Below are 15,706 nucleotides of genomic sequence, written 5' to 3' on the forward strand. Positions count from 1 at the left end.
AAAATCAATGCTAAAAATTAGTTAGAGATTTCTGCATTTAGTATGCTTACTAAATTGTAATTTTCTTTCTTTACACACATTGGATCATTGTATCATTGTATCACTACAGTTCCCACCAAATATTATAAATAATTAGAACCAATTAGGCCATCGGTCACCCAAGCCAAGAAAAAACTGTATTGTATTTTTTTTTTTTTTTTTTTGGGTGTCTAAATCTACATGAGAGAGAGAGAGAGGGAGAGAGATTCAAATTCCAACACTCCTGGCAAGCATCATTGCTGCCATTAACATCTTTACTTTGTGCTCCAAATGTTGACGTTTTGTCTAGCTTCAACAGAGTGAAGTTTGCAGCTGCCTGGCTGGTTTGGTTGCTTTGGGGCTAGTTGGGTTGAAAGATCGAAGACTCAGCTGCTTTTCAACGGTAATGCGGCGACCTTTTTGGTTTTACTGAGAATTTTTCAGCATTTCATTTGGAATCTAATAGTTTTTGGGTCTAAAGTTTGTATCTTTTTAGTCATATTGTTGTTGTAGATCAAGAACTTAAACTTAGGGAAAAAGTTGTTTTTTTTGTAAGTTGGGGTTGGGAGTTTGTGTGGAGAAGTAGATTAGATGGAGGGCTTGGATTGTTTGGAGGTTGGATTTTAGTTTCATACGAAATGCACGCACCAATTTCCTGCAATTGATGGTAAAAATGAAGCTTTTGATGGGGGTCATACAGAGAAGAAATTTAGTGCTTTTGAAATTGTTGGTATAACATTCGTTCGAAAGACCGTAATGTTTTAATCTGTTTGGATAGATTTTGGTCTATGTGATAGAGTTTGTAAGCAGAGGTGGAGTTTGAAATAAGCTAGATCAGATACCGTGTTTGTGTTGATGGCATCTATTAGAATGACATTGTCTCCGGTGCCTCGAGTAGGAACTGCACTCAATGGGGAAACCTGTTCAGTTGCTTCTCCATTGTCCAAGTCCTCATCTTGTGCTCAGAACTACTCCTCATCCAATGGATTCTTATCATCTGTGTCCGCTTTGCTCGACCCTTTTGTTCTCAAAGTTTATTCACCATGGTGTAATAGGCTTCTTGAGAAATCAAAAGACTCAAAACCAAGATGGCAAACTTGGAGGAGGGCGTTTTGCCATTTCTTCGTTTGTTTCATTGTTGGCCTATTCGGTGGACTTACGCCTTTTGGTTTAATGAATTTATCTGCGAATCTCATGTCAAAGCATCAAGACTTATCCATTGATATGTAGAAACAACTGACATCTTGAGAAGATCTGGGATTATGTACAAACATCTTGTTTGCAATAAAAATCTTACTGATGTAAGAGACAAAAGTATTCATCAAAGAAATGTTGCACTTTTTTACATTGAAACTCACCGTCTTGATGGAATCATCTACTTTGCAAATGAGGAAAACGTCTACTCCATCGATATTTTTGAGCAAATGAGGCAGATCAGGTATATCCACTTCTCTAAGCCAAACTCCTTAGTATTAGTTTACATTTGTAAGGGACTGCTGTTGGAATAGCATCTTTTTATGCATCATCACACGTGGATATCCTGAGAAAATAAGAGAACGTGGTTTAGTTACATTTGCAGAATTTAACAAAATTTTGAGCTTCTTGATAATTAAGCATGAGAACTGCATGTCTTTTATGTTAATCTCATAGTTAATTATCATTTTTCTGTTGGAGATCCTCTGATCCTCCGCATATAGTCTGTTCATTGCTCATAGAACCTGTTGTAGAGAGATTAACAGCACACGCAACACAATAAAGTTCTAAAATTTGAATACCAACTGATGCAACATTGTTTTATATGTTCCCATGTGGTTTTACTTTGAATCTCATTTAATTCTAGCAACTAAAGTATTGTTCCATTATCATACACATTTATTAGTATCTAAATTTTGGAAAATTGGTGCATGTAGTATTGTATGAGAGATCACAATCTTTGCCCCTCTAGTAAATTCTCTTTGTTTGACATTGCATTCTCTGAGCATGTTGTGGTGACACTTATTTTTCCTTTTTCATATTTTTTTGGAGGCGGTTTGGGACGTGGACCGTGGAAAAAATGATAGGTGGAAAGATGAAACCTGTTTATTGAAGGCTCTGTTTGTAATGGAACTCAGGTCATAGGATGGCATGTAACTGAGTCAAATAAAAGGTTCCAGAGGTTTTATGCTGACATATCAGGATTTGCCTTCAATAGTACGATACTCTGGGACCCTAAAAGGTAGCATCGACCAACACTTGAACCCATTAGGCAGCTTGACGAAGGCAATGATGATTTCAAGGTTGGTAACCTTTAAACATAAGCAACTTCTACGACCTTTAAAGCAAAAGAACATGTGGTAGACTTCGAAAGAGAAGTTGTATCTTTTAAGTAAACTGATGTAGTAACCAGAACATCCTAAGTTACTTACTTGTACCATATATAAGCACACCCTTCAATAATACAACCTCTATTGGAGAAATAAAGTCCGCACTTAAGCTAACTTACTGTTTGCATCTGCAGATGAGCACATTTATTGAACAAGTTGTCGAAGATGAAATTCAGATGGAAGGTTTATTGCACAATTGCTCAAGAATCACGGTTTGGCAACATCACCATGGATCATCGAATACTTTCTATCCTCCCAAATGGGTCATGAAAGATGGCCTAGATGTCATTGCCTCACTTAAGTGAAATTCTTAATGTGAATAGAGTCCATGTGGATGGCAAGGGTAATTGATCTTAATTTATTTTTATTATTCTGCCATTTCTTCATGAAATAGTTAATGCATCCACTCTTTTGAAAATATTTATTCGAAGATGTTATCAGCAAAAAATCTACGAGATGTGAAAGTTAACTAAAGTTTGAATTGAAAAGAAAATTGCCTAACACTTAAAAGTTGTTCTTGTTAGAGTTTAAAACAAGTTATATGGGGAAGGCGTCCTAAAATTCTCAATGTTTCAAGGGTCATTAGTATGCAGTTTCTTGGTCCAGACTTTGCACAAATATAGACGTAAATATATGTCGGAATGTTGCTTAGAGCTGAACTTTCCCCCGTGACTACCAACATGGTTTTCAAAGATAGCTCTTGCTGAAGCAAGGGGTGGACAATTCAAAATGTTTCGTTTAAGTGCTACATATGGTTAAATAGAACAAAATAACTTCTTGGTTATGTCATGCAAATTGTTTTATAGTGCAGGATAGATTGATGAAGATCCACATATCGTCTTGCCAGTGATTATTAATCTGGACTATAGTTGATGTTGGGTCAGAATGTTCAAACACTTGAGCAGATCCATGTGACCATTCAACAAATTGGTTGAGTTTTCTCGCAACGTTTTCCAGTTGCTAAATCAAACTCTATTCCTCTAGTCATGTAGTCATACGAGATGCCCAATTTCCTTCGTAGGCTGCTCTATTTAACGTGAGAAAAATTTACTTGTTGAAGTAGGGAAAGTTGTCTGAACTGTCAACTGCAAAGTCTTAGAAGGATGCCGAGATTCATCTATGTCAATATCAACTTTTTTTTTTTTTTTACAAAACAGAATGCCTTGATGTGAACTCCAAATGACAGAGAAAATATGACTTCATTGCCTTTCAATAGAATGAGTGCAAGTCACTTCATTCTTTTCCCTTCTTCAAGCTCAACCTTTTTTCTTTATAACATCCGCGACCTTCTCTCTTACTTTCCTCAACTGTATCCTCTGATGGAGCCAAATCTCAACCTCATCCTACTTGCATTTCTCCACGGTGCATTCATCATCTGCATTCTTCTTCTCGTTATCTCTGTCGCGTTGACTTGTCTCTTGTTTTTATTCGCCCTCGGCCTCTTTTCGATCCTCTTAGATGATTTGTACCACATCTATTTGCTTTCCTGCTTCTACTTTGAAACAGTTGTGAACCCTAATCTTGAACTTGGTTTTGTTGTAATTGTTTACAAGCTGTTGTGTCATGCTGTTGCCATTTTCTTGGATTCAAGTTCTTTCTTTGAATGTAAGATTTCTCGAATTAAAGTAAAGGGAAGACATTTGATGCATTTTATTGATGGCTTGAGGCCTTCTTAATTTCAGCTGCCTTTTATATTTACTTCAACACAAGCAAATTTGTTTGATTTGTATTAGGATTTGTGCATGCAATGATAAGCGAAAAGTGATTTTCGTATTCTTCTTTTCTTCAATGAACTCTACGCTTTTTTTCTACTCATGTGATTGGATGAATCAAACGAGAATCAATCAATAGACAAAAACAAGAGAAAGAATTCCAAAAGTAGAAAATGTGATTGTGAAAATCATTACCCCTTAATTTTTTTTGTGACATTATAGGTATTCAATACGAGAAACATTACTTTACCAAATAATATAACGTTTATATTGTCAAACTGTTGATCTTGATCATTTTGAATATATGTTCCTTGACAATATGATAACATAACGCGTCAAAGTGTTTAACAAGAGAATACATGATGAACCACAAAGTCCATATCAACCATTTCGATCCCACATGACTAGTTACGGTTTACTCCAAACTAATCAGGGTCTCAGCCTAACAAAAGAACATTACTCGTCAAATCACAATTCTACAGCAAATAATCCGCCCTTGTCCGGGTTCGGGTTCATGTATATGGGCTTGGGTTTCGGTTCATGTAAATCTGGCCCGGGTTCTGAACATTCTTTCGTCTTTGCTTCCAAATTACCCGCCATCTCTCACCCACCTGGCACTGTTACACCAAAAGTTTACATTAGCATACACCTCACCTCCTCTCTCTCTCTTCTCTCTCTCTCTCTCCCCCCGCTCTTTCTCTCTCTTCAATTTCCATCCCAGTATAGCAATGGATTCAAGCCTCTCTTCACTGCCCGATCACCACCATTTCTCTCCAAGCTTGAGCTTCCGAACCAGAAACCCTCTCCTCTCTCATTCTTCAAAACGTAGCTCCTTGAGGACTCTGAAGCATGGGTTTGGAACCACTTCCACCGTTTCCTCCTCCACAACTCAGCAGGACAAAGCGGCCTCGAGCTCCGTCTACGTCCCCACCCCTCGGAATCGAGACCTTCGAACTCCTCACAGCGGGTATGTATGTGCATTGAGCTTAATTTCTTGACATTTTTCGGGATTTAATTTCTCGATTGGGTGATTTTTTTTGGTGATTAATTGTGTAATTAGGTACCATTTTGATGGAACGAGCCGGAAATTCTTTGAAGGATGGTACTTCAAGGTTGCAATTCCGAAGCGCAGGCAGAGCTTCTGCTTCATGTACTCCGTTGAGAATCCCGTGTTCCGGAAGCCACTGACGGCGTTAGAATTGGTTCAGAACGGGCCAAGGTCGACCGGGGTCGGTGCTCAAATTCTGGGTGCCTACGACAAGTACATTTGCCAGTACTCTGAAGAATCTCAGAACTTTTGGGGAAGTAAGAACTTTTTTTCTGTTTTAAATGTTACTCAAGTTGTTGTTTCTGAAGAATTTCAAATTTCAAAACTTTTCGGGACGATGTGTTGTTATCTGATGAAAGAAATGCTGTTTATCTTTTGGGTGTCCGTGTCCTAAGTTTCGTGTTTTTGACTTCTATATTATATTAGGATTCTTCATGTATCCACCTTAAGTATGCTGGTTGTTAATGTTTTTAGTGCATAGGCAGGGATGAGCTTATGTTGGGGAACACTTTTATAGCAGAAAAACAATCAAAGCCTCCGAACAATGAGGTTCCTCCGAAGGTTAATATACTATATTTGAACCTTATTTTGTTTTCGGCTTATATTCATTATTCTTCTAGATGACCACTTAGTTTCTAATTAAGTACGTCGTTTTTGCAATTGTCATTTTGTGAGAATTATGTTAGGCTGCAACAGAAAATACTGGTTTTCATTAATGTTTACTTCTTTTAATATTTCCCCACATTTGTGGGATATATTGTATAGGAATTCGATAGTAGAGTGATAGAAGGTTTTCAAGTCACCCCACTTTGGCATCAAGGTTCCATTTGTGATGATGGCAGGTACGCCTCTCCTTGTTCTTATTTTTTTTTCATTTGACCTGTGCAAATATGGGTTGCCCGTACCCATAGAGTTTATAAGAACTTTGATGTACAATCTTGTTCGTGTCAGGTCAGATTATGTAGAAACTGTGCCAACTGCTCGCTGGGAATACAGTACCCGCCCAATTTATGGATGGGGTGATGTTGGGTCTAAGCAGAAGTCTACTGCAGGCTGGTTAGCAGCTTTTCCTGTATTTGAACCCCATTGGCAAATATGCATGTCTGGTGGATTGTCAACAGGCATTTGCTTATGTCCTTTAACTCCTCGCAAATATTTTCTGTACCATTTAGCTATTTTATTTTGGACAATCATGTGTTTCTTTCTTTTGAATATCCTGTACTCCAAAATTTTCTCTTTTTAGAAACCTGTACACACTTTTCAGGGCATTGTCTCAGGTTTCGTTTAAATCTCAGGTTGGATAGAGTGGGATGGTGAAAGATTTGAGTTTGAAAATGCCCCTTCTTATTCTGAAAAGAATTGGGGTGGAGCATTCCCAAGAAAATGGTTCTGGGTAGGCTTTTATCCATTCATCAATTCTTATTATAGTAAAGGTTAATCTCATTCTTCATTGTATTAGTGGTTTGGCATCCACTGATTTATTTGGATGGATTGATGCCACACTGCAGGTTCAGTGTAATGTTTTTGAAGGCGCTACTGGAGAAGTTGCTCTGACATCAGGCGGTGGTTTGCGGCAACTACCTGGATTAACAGAATCTTTTGAAAACGCTGCTTTGGTACTTTTCCAGTGGAGATTGCTCTGAAAATGATGCTTTTCTTTCCCTTGTTTGCTTCTGCTCACTTTATATTTTGCTAAGTTATCTTTGAGAGGAAATTTTAAATGAGATTCATAGAGGAGGGGGAAGTAAGGGTTGAGCAGTTTCTTTGCCATTCAAGATTGTGTTATGTTTGTGTTGGTCTCTCTAAAATTTCTTCATTAAACATGCTATAAGGAAAATGGATGAAGATGAAACAAAGTCTTGTCTTTCTTTGCATTCTACAATTGCTCATGATAAATTAAGAATTGGATATATCCATGAAATTTCCAAGTTGGAGGTAACCTTGCCCTTTATTGCTAACAAATAGTACCTGCATTTTTTCCCCTTTAATATGTTCATGCATTTATGATGCAGATTGGAGTTCACTATGGTGGAAAGTTTTATGAATTTGTACCATGGAATGGTGTTGTTAGTTGGGAAATTGCTCCTTGGGGTTACTGGTCCATTGCTGCAGAGAATGAAACACACATGGTAATTGAACGTCTCTTTCATCTTGCCCCTCCCTCAGATTTGATAGTAGTAGTATACCCTGGAAATGAAATCTCTATAGCTGTATTAAGTGGTGGGTGGTCTTTAATATTTTGGTAATATTAGTGGAAATGAAATCTCTACCATAACACTAACAGAAGGTTCAAGCTGGTTCTAGCCTTTTTGATAATATTGGTGAAAATCTTTGTAGTCACCCAACACACTTTTCTTGTTAATGAGCAGGTTGAATTAGAGGCAACAACAGAGGATCCTGGTACAACTTTGTGTGCTCCAACATCAGAAGCTGGACTTGCTCCAGCTTGTAAAGATACTTGCTTCGGTGATCTAAAATTAAAAATGTGGGAACGAAGATATGATGGTAACAAGGGGAAGGTGCGCAGTTTTCACTCATATACATATATATTATATACACATGTATTTATTGGTCTCACTCTCCTTTTCTTCAATTACTCTTTTCTTTTCTGTGTCCTAGGCTTGCAATATGTTTTAGACAGGCCATACAACTCTAAAATGACTAGTTATTTGACATTTACATTTTTTTTTTTGTCAGTAAAAGCTCGGAATTTTATTTTACTTTGCCGTGGGAAACAAAAACTATGCTAATAGACCATTTATAACACACTTCTTTCCCTGGTTTGCCACTCTGGACAAGGCATGGATAATAAGCAACAGTTTTCTTGATTACCTGAGTTAGAACATATAAATTTTTAGCTGAAAGTGCTTCTATGGCCAACACGAGCCCAAAATCTTTTAAGCAGGCACGGCACGAGTATTCTTCATAGACCGAGTCATAACACCCATCATTAGGTAACCATTTGCTCTTCCAACTTTTAGATTAAACAAGAAAATTAAAGAACATTAAACAAGCCATAACCAGTGACCATGGATAAGTTAATCATTTCTTTGTAGTTAGGATTGGATATCTTTTGGCCAAACAGTCACACTTCTATCACTCTTTCCCATTATTGGAAGGACTTGTGCCGGTTTTTAGTAAAAAAATGTCTGCTAAAGTTGGCCTGGATTATTGGACGATGTGATGGGACATTGTCTCAATTGATCTATTGGTTCTGTTATGGGCATTTATTTGTCAATGTGACTATGGGGTTAGGGATGGTTCATGAGTTGTCTCAATTGACCTATAGGTTCTGTTATGGGAATTTATTTGTCAATGTGACTATGGGATTGGGGATGGTTCATGAGTCCAACGACCGCTATGTTTATCTGATAAAATGTTTGCCGCACCCTTTTTTTCCCCCAATAATTATGTTTCTGGCTTACAAGATACTGTAGTTTGATATATTAGCTAATGATTTGATGACTTGTGCAAAACCTACTTGTGATTCAAGCCTTTTGATTTTGTCTATTTTGTAGATGATATTGGATGTTTCAAGTAACATGGCCGCAGTAGAAGTTGGAGGAGGACCATGGTTCAGTACTTGGAAGGGCAAAACTACAACACCCGAGCTCCTTAGCCGGGCTCTCAGAGTTCCCGTTGATGTGGAAGGGTTATACAATCTGGTTCCATTATTCAAACCCCCTGGTCTGTAGCCCATTGATCGGTGCTTTGTTGACGTTCAGACTTGTTTTTCGGGACTGAACGACTGAAGTCTTTGTTAACCGTTGTCTTTTTCCGTCAGAACAGTGAAAACAACCCTGCTGATGAGCTTCCTAACATTTTTGAAACCTAGTTCGGAATCATAAAAATGAGATCGTGTTGCTTTCTACACATTTTCAGTTCTAAAGGAACGAAACCAATGTTGGTTAATGGTTATCCTAAGTTTAGAAATCTTTGGTTCAAACCTCCAAGACTCCCAAGTAATACAAGGAACTAACTCTTGGTTTTGAAATAATGTGCTCTTGATGCTGCTCTCACTCGCTTATGTGTGTAACTTACAAGGAAAGCTCATATAAATGAGCGGAAGAAAGGAAAGCAAAACATAAAGAAAGAAAAAGCAAAGCATGAAACATGGAAGCAGAAAACATGGAAGGAAACATGGAAAAGTAAAAAGCAAAGCATGAAACATGGAAGCAGAAAACATGGAAGGAAACATGGAAAAGTAAAGTTTCTTCCAATACTCCCCCTCAAGCTGGATCAAAGGGATTAATTGATCCAAGCTTGAACAAAAGACGTTGAAAATCAGCAGAGGGTAATCCTTTTGTGAAAATATCCACAAGTTGATCATGACTGCGCGTGTAGTGAGTGTCGATCACCTTGGACTGAACTTGATTTCTGACGTAGTGACAATCAACTTCAATATGTTTAGTTCGCTCATGGAATACAGGATTTGATGCAAGGTGCATCGCGGCCTGATTATCACAGTGTAGGGACATGGGTTGTTGATGAGGAAAACCTAAAGTCAACAGAAGGCTTTTGAGCCAAATAAGTTCACAAGCAGTGGACGCCATAGCACGATACTCTGCCTCTGCACTAGAGCGTGCAACAACACTTTGTTTCTTGCTTTTCCAGGTAACTAGGTTGCCTCCCACAAACGTACAAAACCCAGTGGTAGACTTGCGATCGAGAGAATTGCCTGCCCAGTCAGCATCGGTATAGCCTGAGATCTGAGTGTGACTATTGTTGCGTATAAGAATTCCTCTACCAATGGAACCCTTAAGATAACGTAGCACACGATGAACAATCTTCAAATGATCCATGCTTGGAGAGTGCATAAACTGGCTAACAATGCTGACAGCATATGATATATCAGGACGTGTGATAGTCAGATAAATGAGTTTGCCAACCATTCTTTGATAGTAACTTAAATTGGGAACTGGATCACCGTGAGTTTTTAGCTTCAAGTTGCTATCCAAGGGGGTACGAGCAGGCTTGCAATCTGTCATTTTTGCTTCGTGAAGAAGATCCATGACATACTTGCGTTGGTTGAGGAAGAAACCCTTATGAGAGTGTGCCATCTCGATGCCCAGAAAGTATTTGAGAGTGCCAAGATCCTTGATAGCAAACTTGTTGTTGAGATACTGTTTAAGAGCATTAATCTCTGACATATTATCACCTGTCACAATTAGATCATCAACATAAATGAGCACAACTAGTTTACCCACTAAGCTGGAACGAACAAATAGGGAAGAATCCGCAATACTTCGACAAAAACCAACCCTTTCCAGAACATGACTGAGCTTGGCATACCATGCACGTGGACTTTGCTTGAGACCATAAATGGATTTATGGAGTTTGCACACCATTTTTGGATTGTTTGATTGAGGATGACCTGGGGGTAGCTTCATGTAAACCTCTTCTTCAAGTTCACCATGCAGGAAAGCATTTTTAACATCCATTTGAAAGAAAGGCCATGCATTATTAATTGCAACCGACAACAATACTCTAACAGTGTTCATTTTTGCCACCGGAGCAAATGTCTCTTTATAATCGACGCCATAGGTTTGTGTAAAACCTCGAGCAACCAAGCGAGCCTTATTCCTTTCGATTGTGCCATCTGAATGAAACTTAGTTTTGTACACCCAATGACTCCCCACTGCCTTCTTTCCTTTTGGAAGTTTCACTATAGTCCATGTGTTATTTTCATGGAGGGCTTGAAGCTCCTCTGCCATAGCATTTCTCCACTCACTGTAAAGATTGGCTTCTTGAAAACTTTGAGGTTCTCGAGCTTCATTAATGGCACTTAGGAATGTAGCAAAAGAAGATGAAACTTTGCTATAATCAATAACATCAGTCACGGGATACCTGGCAGTGTAGGTCACATAATCATGCAACTTGGATGGAAGTTTCCTCTCTCGTGCAGGATTGCGACGAACTGTAGGAGATTGAACTACAGGTATTTGAACAACATCATGGTTGGAAGGATCACTGGAGGGTGCAGTGTGAATCTCTGATGAGGAAGGGTTTTCATCTTCAAGATGTTCCACCGAGTGAAGGTTAACATCATCCGGCACATGATCACTAGGAGTGCATGTTGCATCTTCTCCGTTTGGATATGGAAAAGGAAATAAATCCATCAAATGCTCCCCCTGTCTAGAGTAATCCAGTGATTGTGAGAAGTAAGGAACATGTTCTTCAAATTTAACATCCCTTGAAACAACCATTTTTCTAGTTGTTGAATTATAGCACTTGTAACCTTTTTGGGTAGATGAATAACCTAGAAAGACACATTTGGCAGCCCTTGGGTCTAGCTTGTCACGATTTTGAGTTTGAATGTGAACAAAGCATGTACACCCAAAGACTCTCAAATGGGAAAAGTTGATCTTTCTATTTTTCAAGACCTCATAAGGTGATTTAAAATTCAACACTTTACTAGGCAATCTATTGATGAGATATGCCGCAGTAAGGACTCCTTGAGACCAAAACTTCTTAGGCACATTCATGTGAAACATAAGAGCTCTAGTCTTCTCAAGTAGATCTCTATTCTTCCTCTCGGCCACCCCATTTTGTTGAGGTGTTCCAACACAGCTTGTTTGGTGTAATATACCATGCGTGCTCAAGTAGTGTGACATGTTATGAGACATATATTCTGTGCCGTTATCTGATCGTAAAATATGAATTTTTGAAGCAAATTGGGTGGCCACAAGTCTATGACAATCTTGAAAAACTTCCATCACTTCACTTTTAAATTTCAAAAGATACAACCAAGTAATCCTTGTGAAATCATCCACAAAAGTTACAAAATATTTGTATCCATCAAAAGACTCTATAGTTGGTCCCCAAACATCGGAATGCACAATTTCAAAAGGGTTACTAGCCCTAGACAAAGAGGAAGTAAATGGTAATCTAGTAAACTTAGAAAAATGACAAACATCACAAGGACTTGTAACTTTGCACATATTTGGGAACAAGGTGGATAGAACTTTTTCAGAAGGATGTGCTAGACGTTGGTGCCAAAGTTGTTGTTCTTGAGCTAAGCTTGAAGTGACTTGAAAAACCTTGGGAACTTGAATATGCTTGGAAAGATAATAGAGACCATTTAAGAAAAATCCTTCACCAATCGTCTTTTTGGTGACTACATCCTGAAAGATCACATTTTTGGGAGAGAAAATGGCAAGACAATTTAATGAGTTTGTGATCTTGCTAACAGATAAAAGTTGAAAAGGGAATGAGGGAACATAAAGAGCCTCAGACTCGACATCACTTGAGATCAAATGTATTTTTCCTTTTCCCACAACCATAGCATTTTTTCCATTGGCAACTGACACTTGGGATGGAATAGAAATTTTTTCAAATTTATGCAAGTTTGTAGACTTGTTAGTCATATGATCAGTGGCTCCAGAATCTATAATCCAATAATCATGCACATTACCAATGCTGAAAGCAGTTGAGAAGGAGTGTAAGATACCTGGGATGTCCTTTTGTACCACGCCTTCATTTCCAGCCAGGAAGCCAGCAAACTGTCCTAGTAGTGCAGTTTGATTGTTGTCACACTGATTTAGTGGTCCTTCACTATCTCCAAGACCTTGTTTCTTGTGAAGAAACATAGCAAACTCGTTGATCAGTGCAGCTGGATTAGTGGTGAACTTCAGTGCTCCATCAGAAGAAGTTGTGGCAACATGATTTGCCTTGTAAGAAGGGTTGTACGAGCCTTTCGAGACACCTTTGTTATCCCTAGGAAACTTTGGTTTTAACTCTGGATGAAGAATCCAGCATCGGTCTCTTGAGTGCCCACCAGCATCACAATGGCTACATTTTAAGCCAGTTTTCTTTCCTTTGTAGCCTCTCTCCTCACCAAGTTTTTGGTTAGAGAAGTAAGCCCTAGCTTCTGGTATATTTGCCTTCATGTCCAAGGTCATGACTTTCCTTCGAACCTCTTCTCTTTGAATTGTGGCACACACACTTGAAAAAGAAGGCAGGTCGAGATTCATGAGGATATGGCTTCGAAGATCTTCGAATTCAGGGCTCAGGCTTGCTAGGAGTTGGAATATTTTGTCTTCCTCGGCTCTTTTAGTTAGCACAGCAGCGTCGATGGTGTGTGGTCGATACACATTCAGCTCGTTCCACATAGTGGTCAGCTTTCCAAGATGTTGCACAAATGGCTTCCCTTCCTGTTGCAAACCAGCAATGTCCTTCTTTAACTGAAACACTCTAGCTGCATTGTTCTGATTTCCATACATTTCCTTGAGATTTTTCCAAAGAGTCATGGAGGATTCAGCATAGCTAAAAATTTCTGCAATCTTACGATCCATGGAATTGAGTAGCCACGACATGACCAACTGGTCTTTGCATAGCCAAGCATCATACTCCGGTGAGGTAGTCTCAGGCATTGGAATAGCACCATTAACATAACCAAGCTTTGATCGTCCTCCCAGAGCAAGAGAAACTGCTCTCTCCCATGGAAGATAGTTAAACTCATTTAGCAAGACAGAACTAAGACGTTGATTTGGATTGATATCAATATCTGAGTGTGGTGATGGTGGAGTAGCATGAAAGTTGTCTCCTTCCAAATTTACTAAGCTTTCTTCAGCCATGATTGAAGGACAAGAAGCTCACAAATCTCTCAAGAGAACACCACAGAGACAGGCTGGTTAGGGTCACTGCTCTGATACCATATTGAATTTTGAATGTCTATATTTGTATATGTGTGTAACTTACAAGGAAAACTCATATAAATGAGCGGAAGAAAGGAAATCAAAACATAAAGAAAGAAAAAGCAAAGCATGAAACATGGAAGCAGAAAACATGGAAGGAAACATGGAAAAGTAAAGTTTCTTCCAATAGTATCACGTGGTTAGGGACGAGTATATGCATTAGAGTTTGCATCTGAAATTTCTTTGGGAGGATGGGGCAGGTGGTATAGTACTACAAGGAAACATTATATGATTAACAAGTATATGTTCAACTTATTAGCTTCAAAGTGATCATACTCGGAACTGTTTTTTATGCCACTTTGGGAATTTGAATAAAACTGAGGGGCTTTCGTAAAAATGGAATCCCTCCATCTGGTGTTATTGCATCTCTTGGTTAGGAATTTGAATAAAACTGAGGGGCTTTCGTGAAAATGGAATCCCTCCATCTGGTGTTATTGCATCTCTTGTTTCGGAATTTGAATAAAGCTGAGGGGCTTTCGTGAAAAATGAATCCATGAATTCAGTGATATTGCATCTTCTTAATTTCTCAACTCATCAAAATGTGCAGTTATGGTCTCTCAACTAAAAATCCATTATCATTGGTTCTTCAACTTTAATCAAACTGGAGAAATGATCTCTAAACCTTAACCCAATTTGAGCAATGGTCCCTTAACTTTAACCCAATTGTAGCAATGGTCCTTCCAATATCACTTATTTTGACAAAATTCTGACGAAGTTGACAAAAATGACCATAGATACACGTTTTGATGAATTGAGAGACTCCAATTGTAGCAATGGTCATTCCAACATAATTTATTTTGACAAATTCTAGTGAAGTTGGCGAAAATGACCACAACTACACATTTTGATGAGTTTAGAGATCAACAATAATAGATTTTTAGTTGAGGGACCATTGCTCCAATTTGATTAAAGTTGAGGGACTACTACTACAATTTACTTGTCTTTTTATTTTTTAATATCGTGAAATCTTGGGATTTCACTATTGTAATTTATGTATTTTGTATTCGCGGGATTTTATAGTATTTTCGCGAATTTAAATTAATTTTAGATTTTAATTACTTAATTACAAAGTTTGAATTTTTGAAAATAATTATTTAAAATCCGTAGACCTTCGGGGGTCACTCTTAATGTTTTTGAATTGAGCTCAACCCCATGAGCGCGTAGGCGAAGGCCATTCGTGAATTGGGACGAGGAAGAAGAAGTTACGAACGTTAAAAGTTTCTTAAATAAAATAGGGATTTAATATTTTTAGGGGTTCCCATTTCTTTGGGAAGGGACCAGAGGGGAAAAATGAGAGATGTGGGAGAGAAAATGAGGGAGAGTGACCAATCAAGAAGGGGAAAATGAGGGAAGGAGAGACCCAGCAAACTCGAACCACCTTTCGACCCGCTGACTCGACCTTACCCGACCTAACCTTATCTCCATATTCCGGCCACCGTTGACCCAAACTCGACAAGGATTGGTGCCCTTTTTGCGAAGAATGATATAGGTGGCGCCGAGGGGTGCACGACGGCGATCCGCCGTTTCTGAAGTCAACACCATCGATCACTACTACCAATAAACTCCCCTCAACCCCAGGAGTAAGGCCCAATTATTGGACGAGGCGTCAGAGTTTGTTTTGGCATCGAATCGAGAACACCCATTCCTAGGGTTTCGGGCGAAACGAGGAGTTTTCAGGCCACTTCCCCACCGAATTGGACTTTCACCCATGTATTGAAAATTATGCCCCTTGACTTGCTCTACATTTATGTGAAAATTGGTAATTTTTAGAGTTCATCGGAAAATTGGGTTTCCGTTCCCCGAAAACCGCCACTTGTGGCGGCGTATAGCCAGTGGGCCGACTTTGTCTTCTAAATTTAAATTCAATAC

General features: G+C 38.7%; 2 protein-coding genes and 1 pseudogene across 3 annotated transcripts; 2 read left to right on the forward strand and 1 right to left on the reverse strand.

The window, feature by feature from the left end:
- Positions 1-388: 388 nt before the first annotated feature.
- Positions 389-4,154, forward strand: LOC137717002 (putative beta-1,4-xylosyltransferase IRX9H pseudogene; annotated as a pseudogene). The gene is made up of 4 exons (XR_015965768.1): positions 389-1,456; positions 2,044-2,294; positions 2,516-2,724; positions 3,188-4,154. The product of XR_015965768.1 is annotated as a putative beta-1,4-xylosyltransferase IRX9H pseudogene (transcript).
- Positions 4,155-4,399: 245 nt separating this feature from the next.
- On the forward strand, positions 4,400-9,138 carry LOC137718499 (tocopherol cyclase, chloroplastic-like). The gene is made up of 10 exons (XM_088699270.1): positions 4,400-5,060; positions 5,154-5,398; positions 5,623-5,702; positions 5,907-5,983; positions 6,093-6,262; positions 6,437-6,534; positions 6,650-6,757; positions 7,154-7,270; positions 7,511-7,660; positions 8,660-9,138. The coding sequence occupies exons 1-10, from the start codon at positions 4,822-4,824 to the stop codon at positions 8,834-8,836; spliced, it is 1,461 nt and encodes a 486-aa protein (XP_088555396.1). The 5' UTR covers positions 4,400-4,821; the 3' UTR covers positions 8,837-9,138.
- On the reverse strand, positions 8,902-13,717 carry LOC148695176 (uncharacterized). Its single transcript, XM_088698318.1, has 4 exons — positions 12,592-13,717; positions 10,620-11,226; positions 9,500-10,352; positions 8,902-9,009 (listed from the first exon to the last, which is right to left on the reverse strand). The coding sequence occupies exons 1-4, from the start codon at positions 13,715-13,717 to the stop codon at positions 8,902-8,904; spliced, it is 2,694 nt and encodes an 897-aa protein (XP_088554444.1).
- Positions 13,718-15,706: the final 1,989 nt, after the last annotated feature.

Source organism: Pyrus communis, chromosome 8 (genome assembly GCF_041283825.1).
Source record: "Pyrus communis isolate YQ-2024b chromosome 8, ASM4128382v1, whole genome shotgun sequence".
In the NCBI taxonomy this organism is placed as follows: domain Eukaryota; kingdom Viridiplantae; phylum Streptophyta; class Magnoliopsida; order Rosales; family Rosaceae; genus Pyrus; species Pyrus communis.

What these genes read in the sequence shown, in the direction of transcription:
- LOC137718499 (XM_088699270.1), top strand. Translation starts at nt 4,822, where the DNA reads ATGGATTCAAGCCTCTCTTCACTGCCCGATCACCACCATTTCTCTCCA. An exon ending in TCCATTTGTGATGATGGCAG is followed by an intron (nt 5,984 to 6,092) that starts GTACGCCTCTCC and finishes TGTTCGTGTCAG; the next exon opens with GTCAGATTATGTAGAAACTG. An exon ending in GTCTGGTGGATTGTCAACAG is followed by an intron (nt 6,263 to 6,436) that starts GCATTTGCTTAT and finishes TTTAAATCTCAG; the next exon opens with GTTGGATAGAGTGGGATGGT.
- LOC148695176 (XM_088698318.1), bottom strand. Translation starts at nt 13,717, where the DNA reads ATGGCTGAAGAAAGCTTAGTAAATTTGGAAGGAGACAACTTTCATGCT. An exon ending in AACACTGTTAGAGTATTGTT is followed by an intron (nt 10,353 to 10,619) that starts GTCGGTTGCAAT and finishes TGTTCGTTCCAG; the next exon opens with CTTAGTGGGTAAACTAGTTG. An exon ending in GAAATCAAGTTCAGTCCAAG is followed by an intron (nt 9,010 to 9,499) that starts GTGATCGACACT and finishes GAAAATGTGTAG; the next exon opens with AAAGCAACACGATCTCATTT.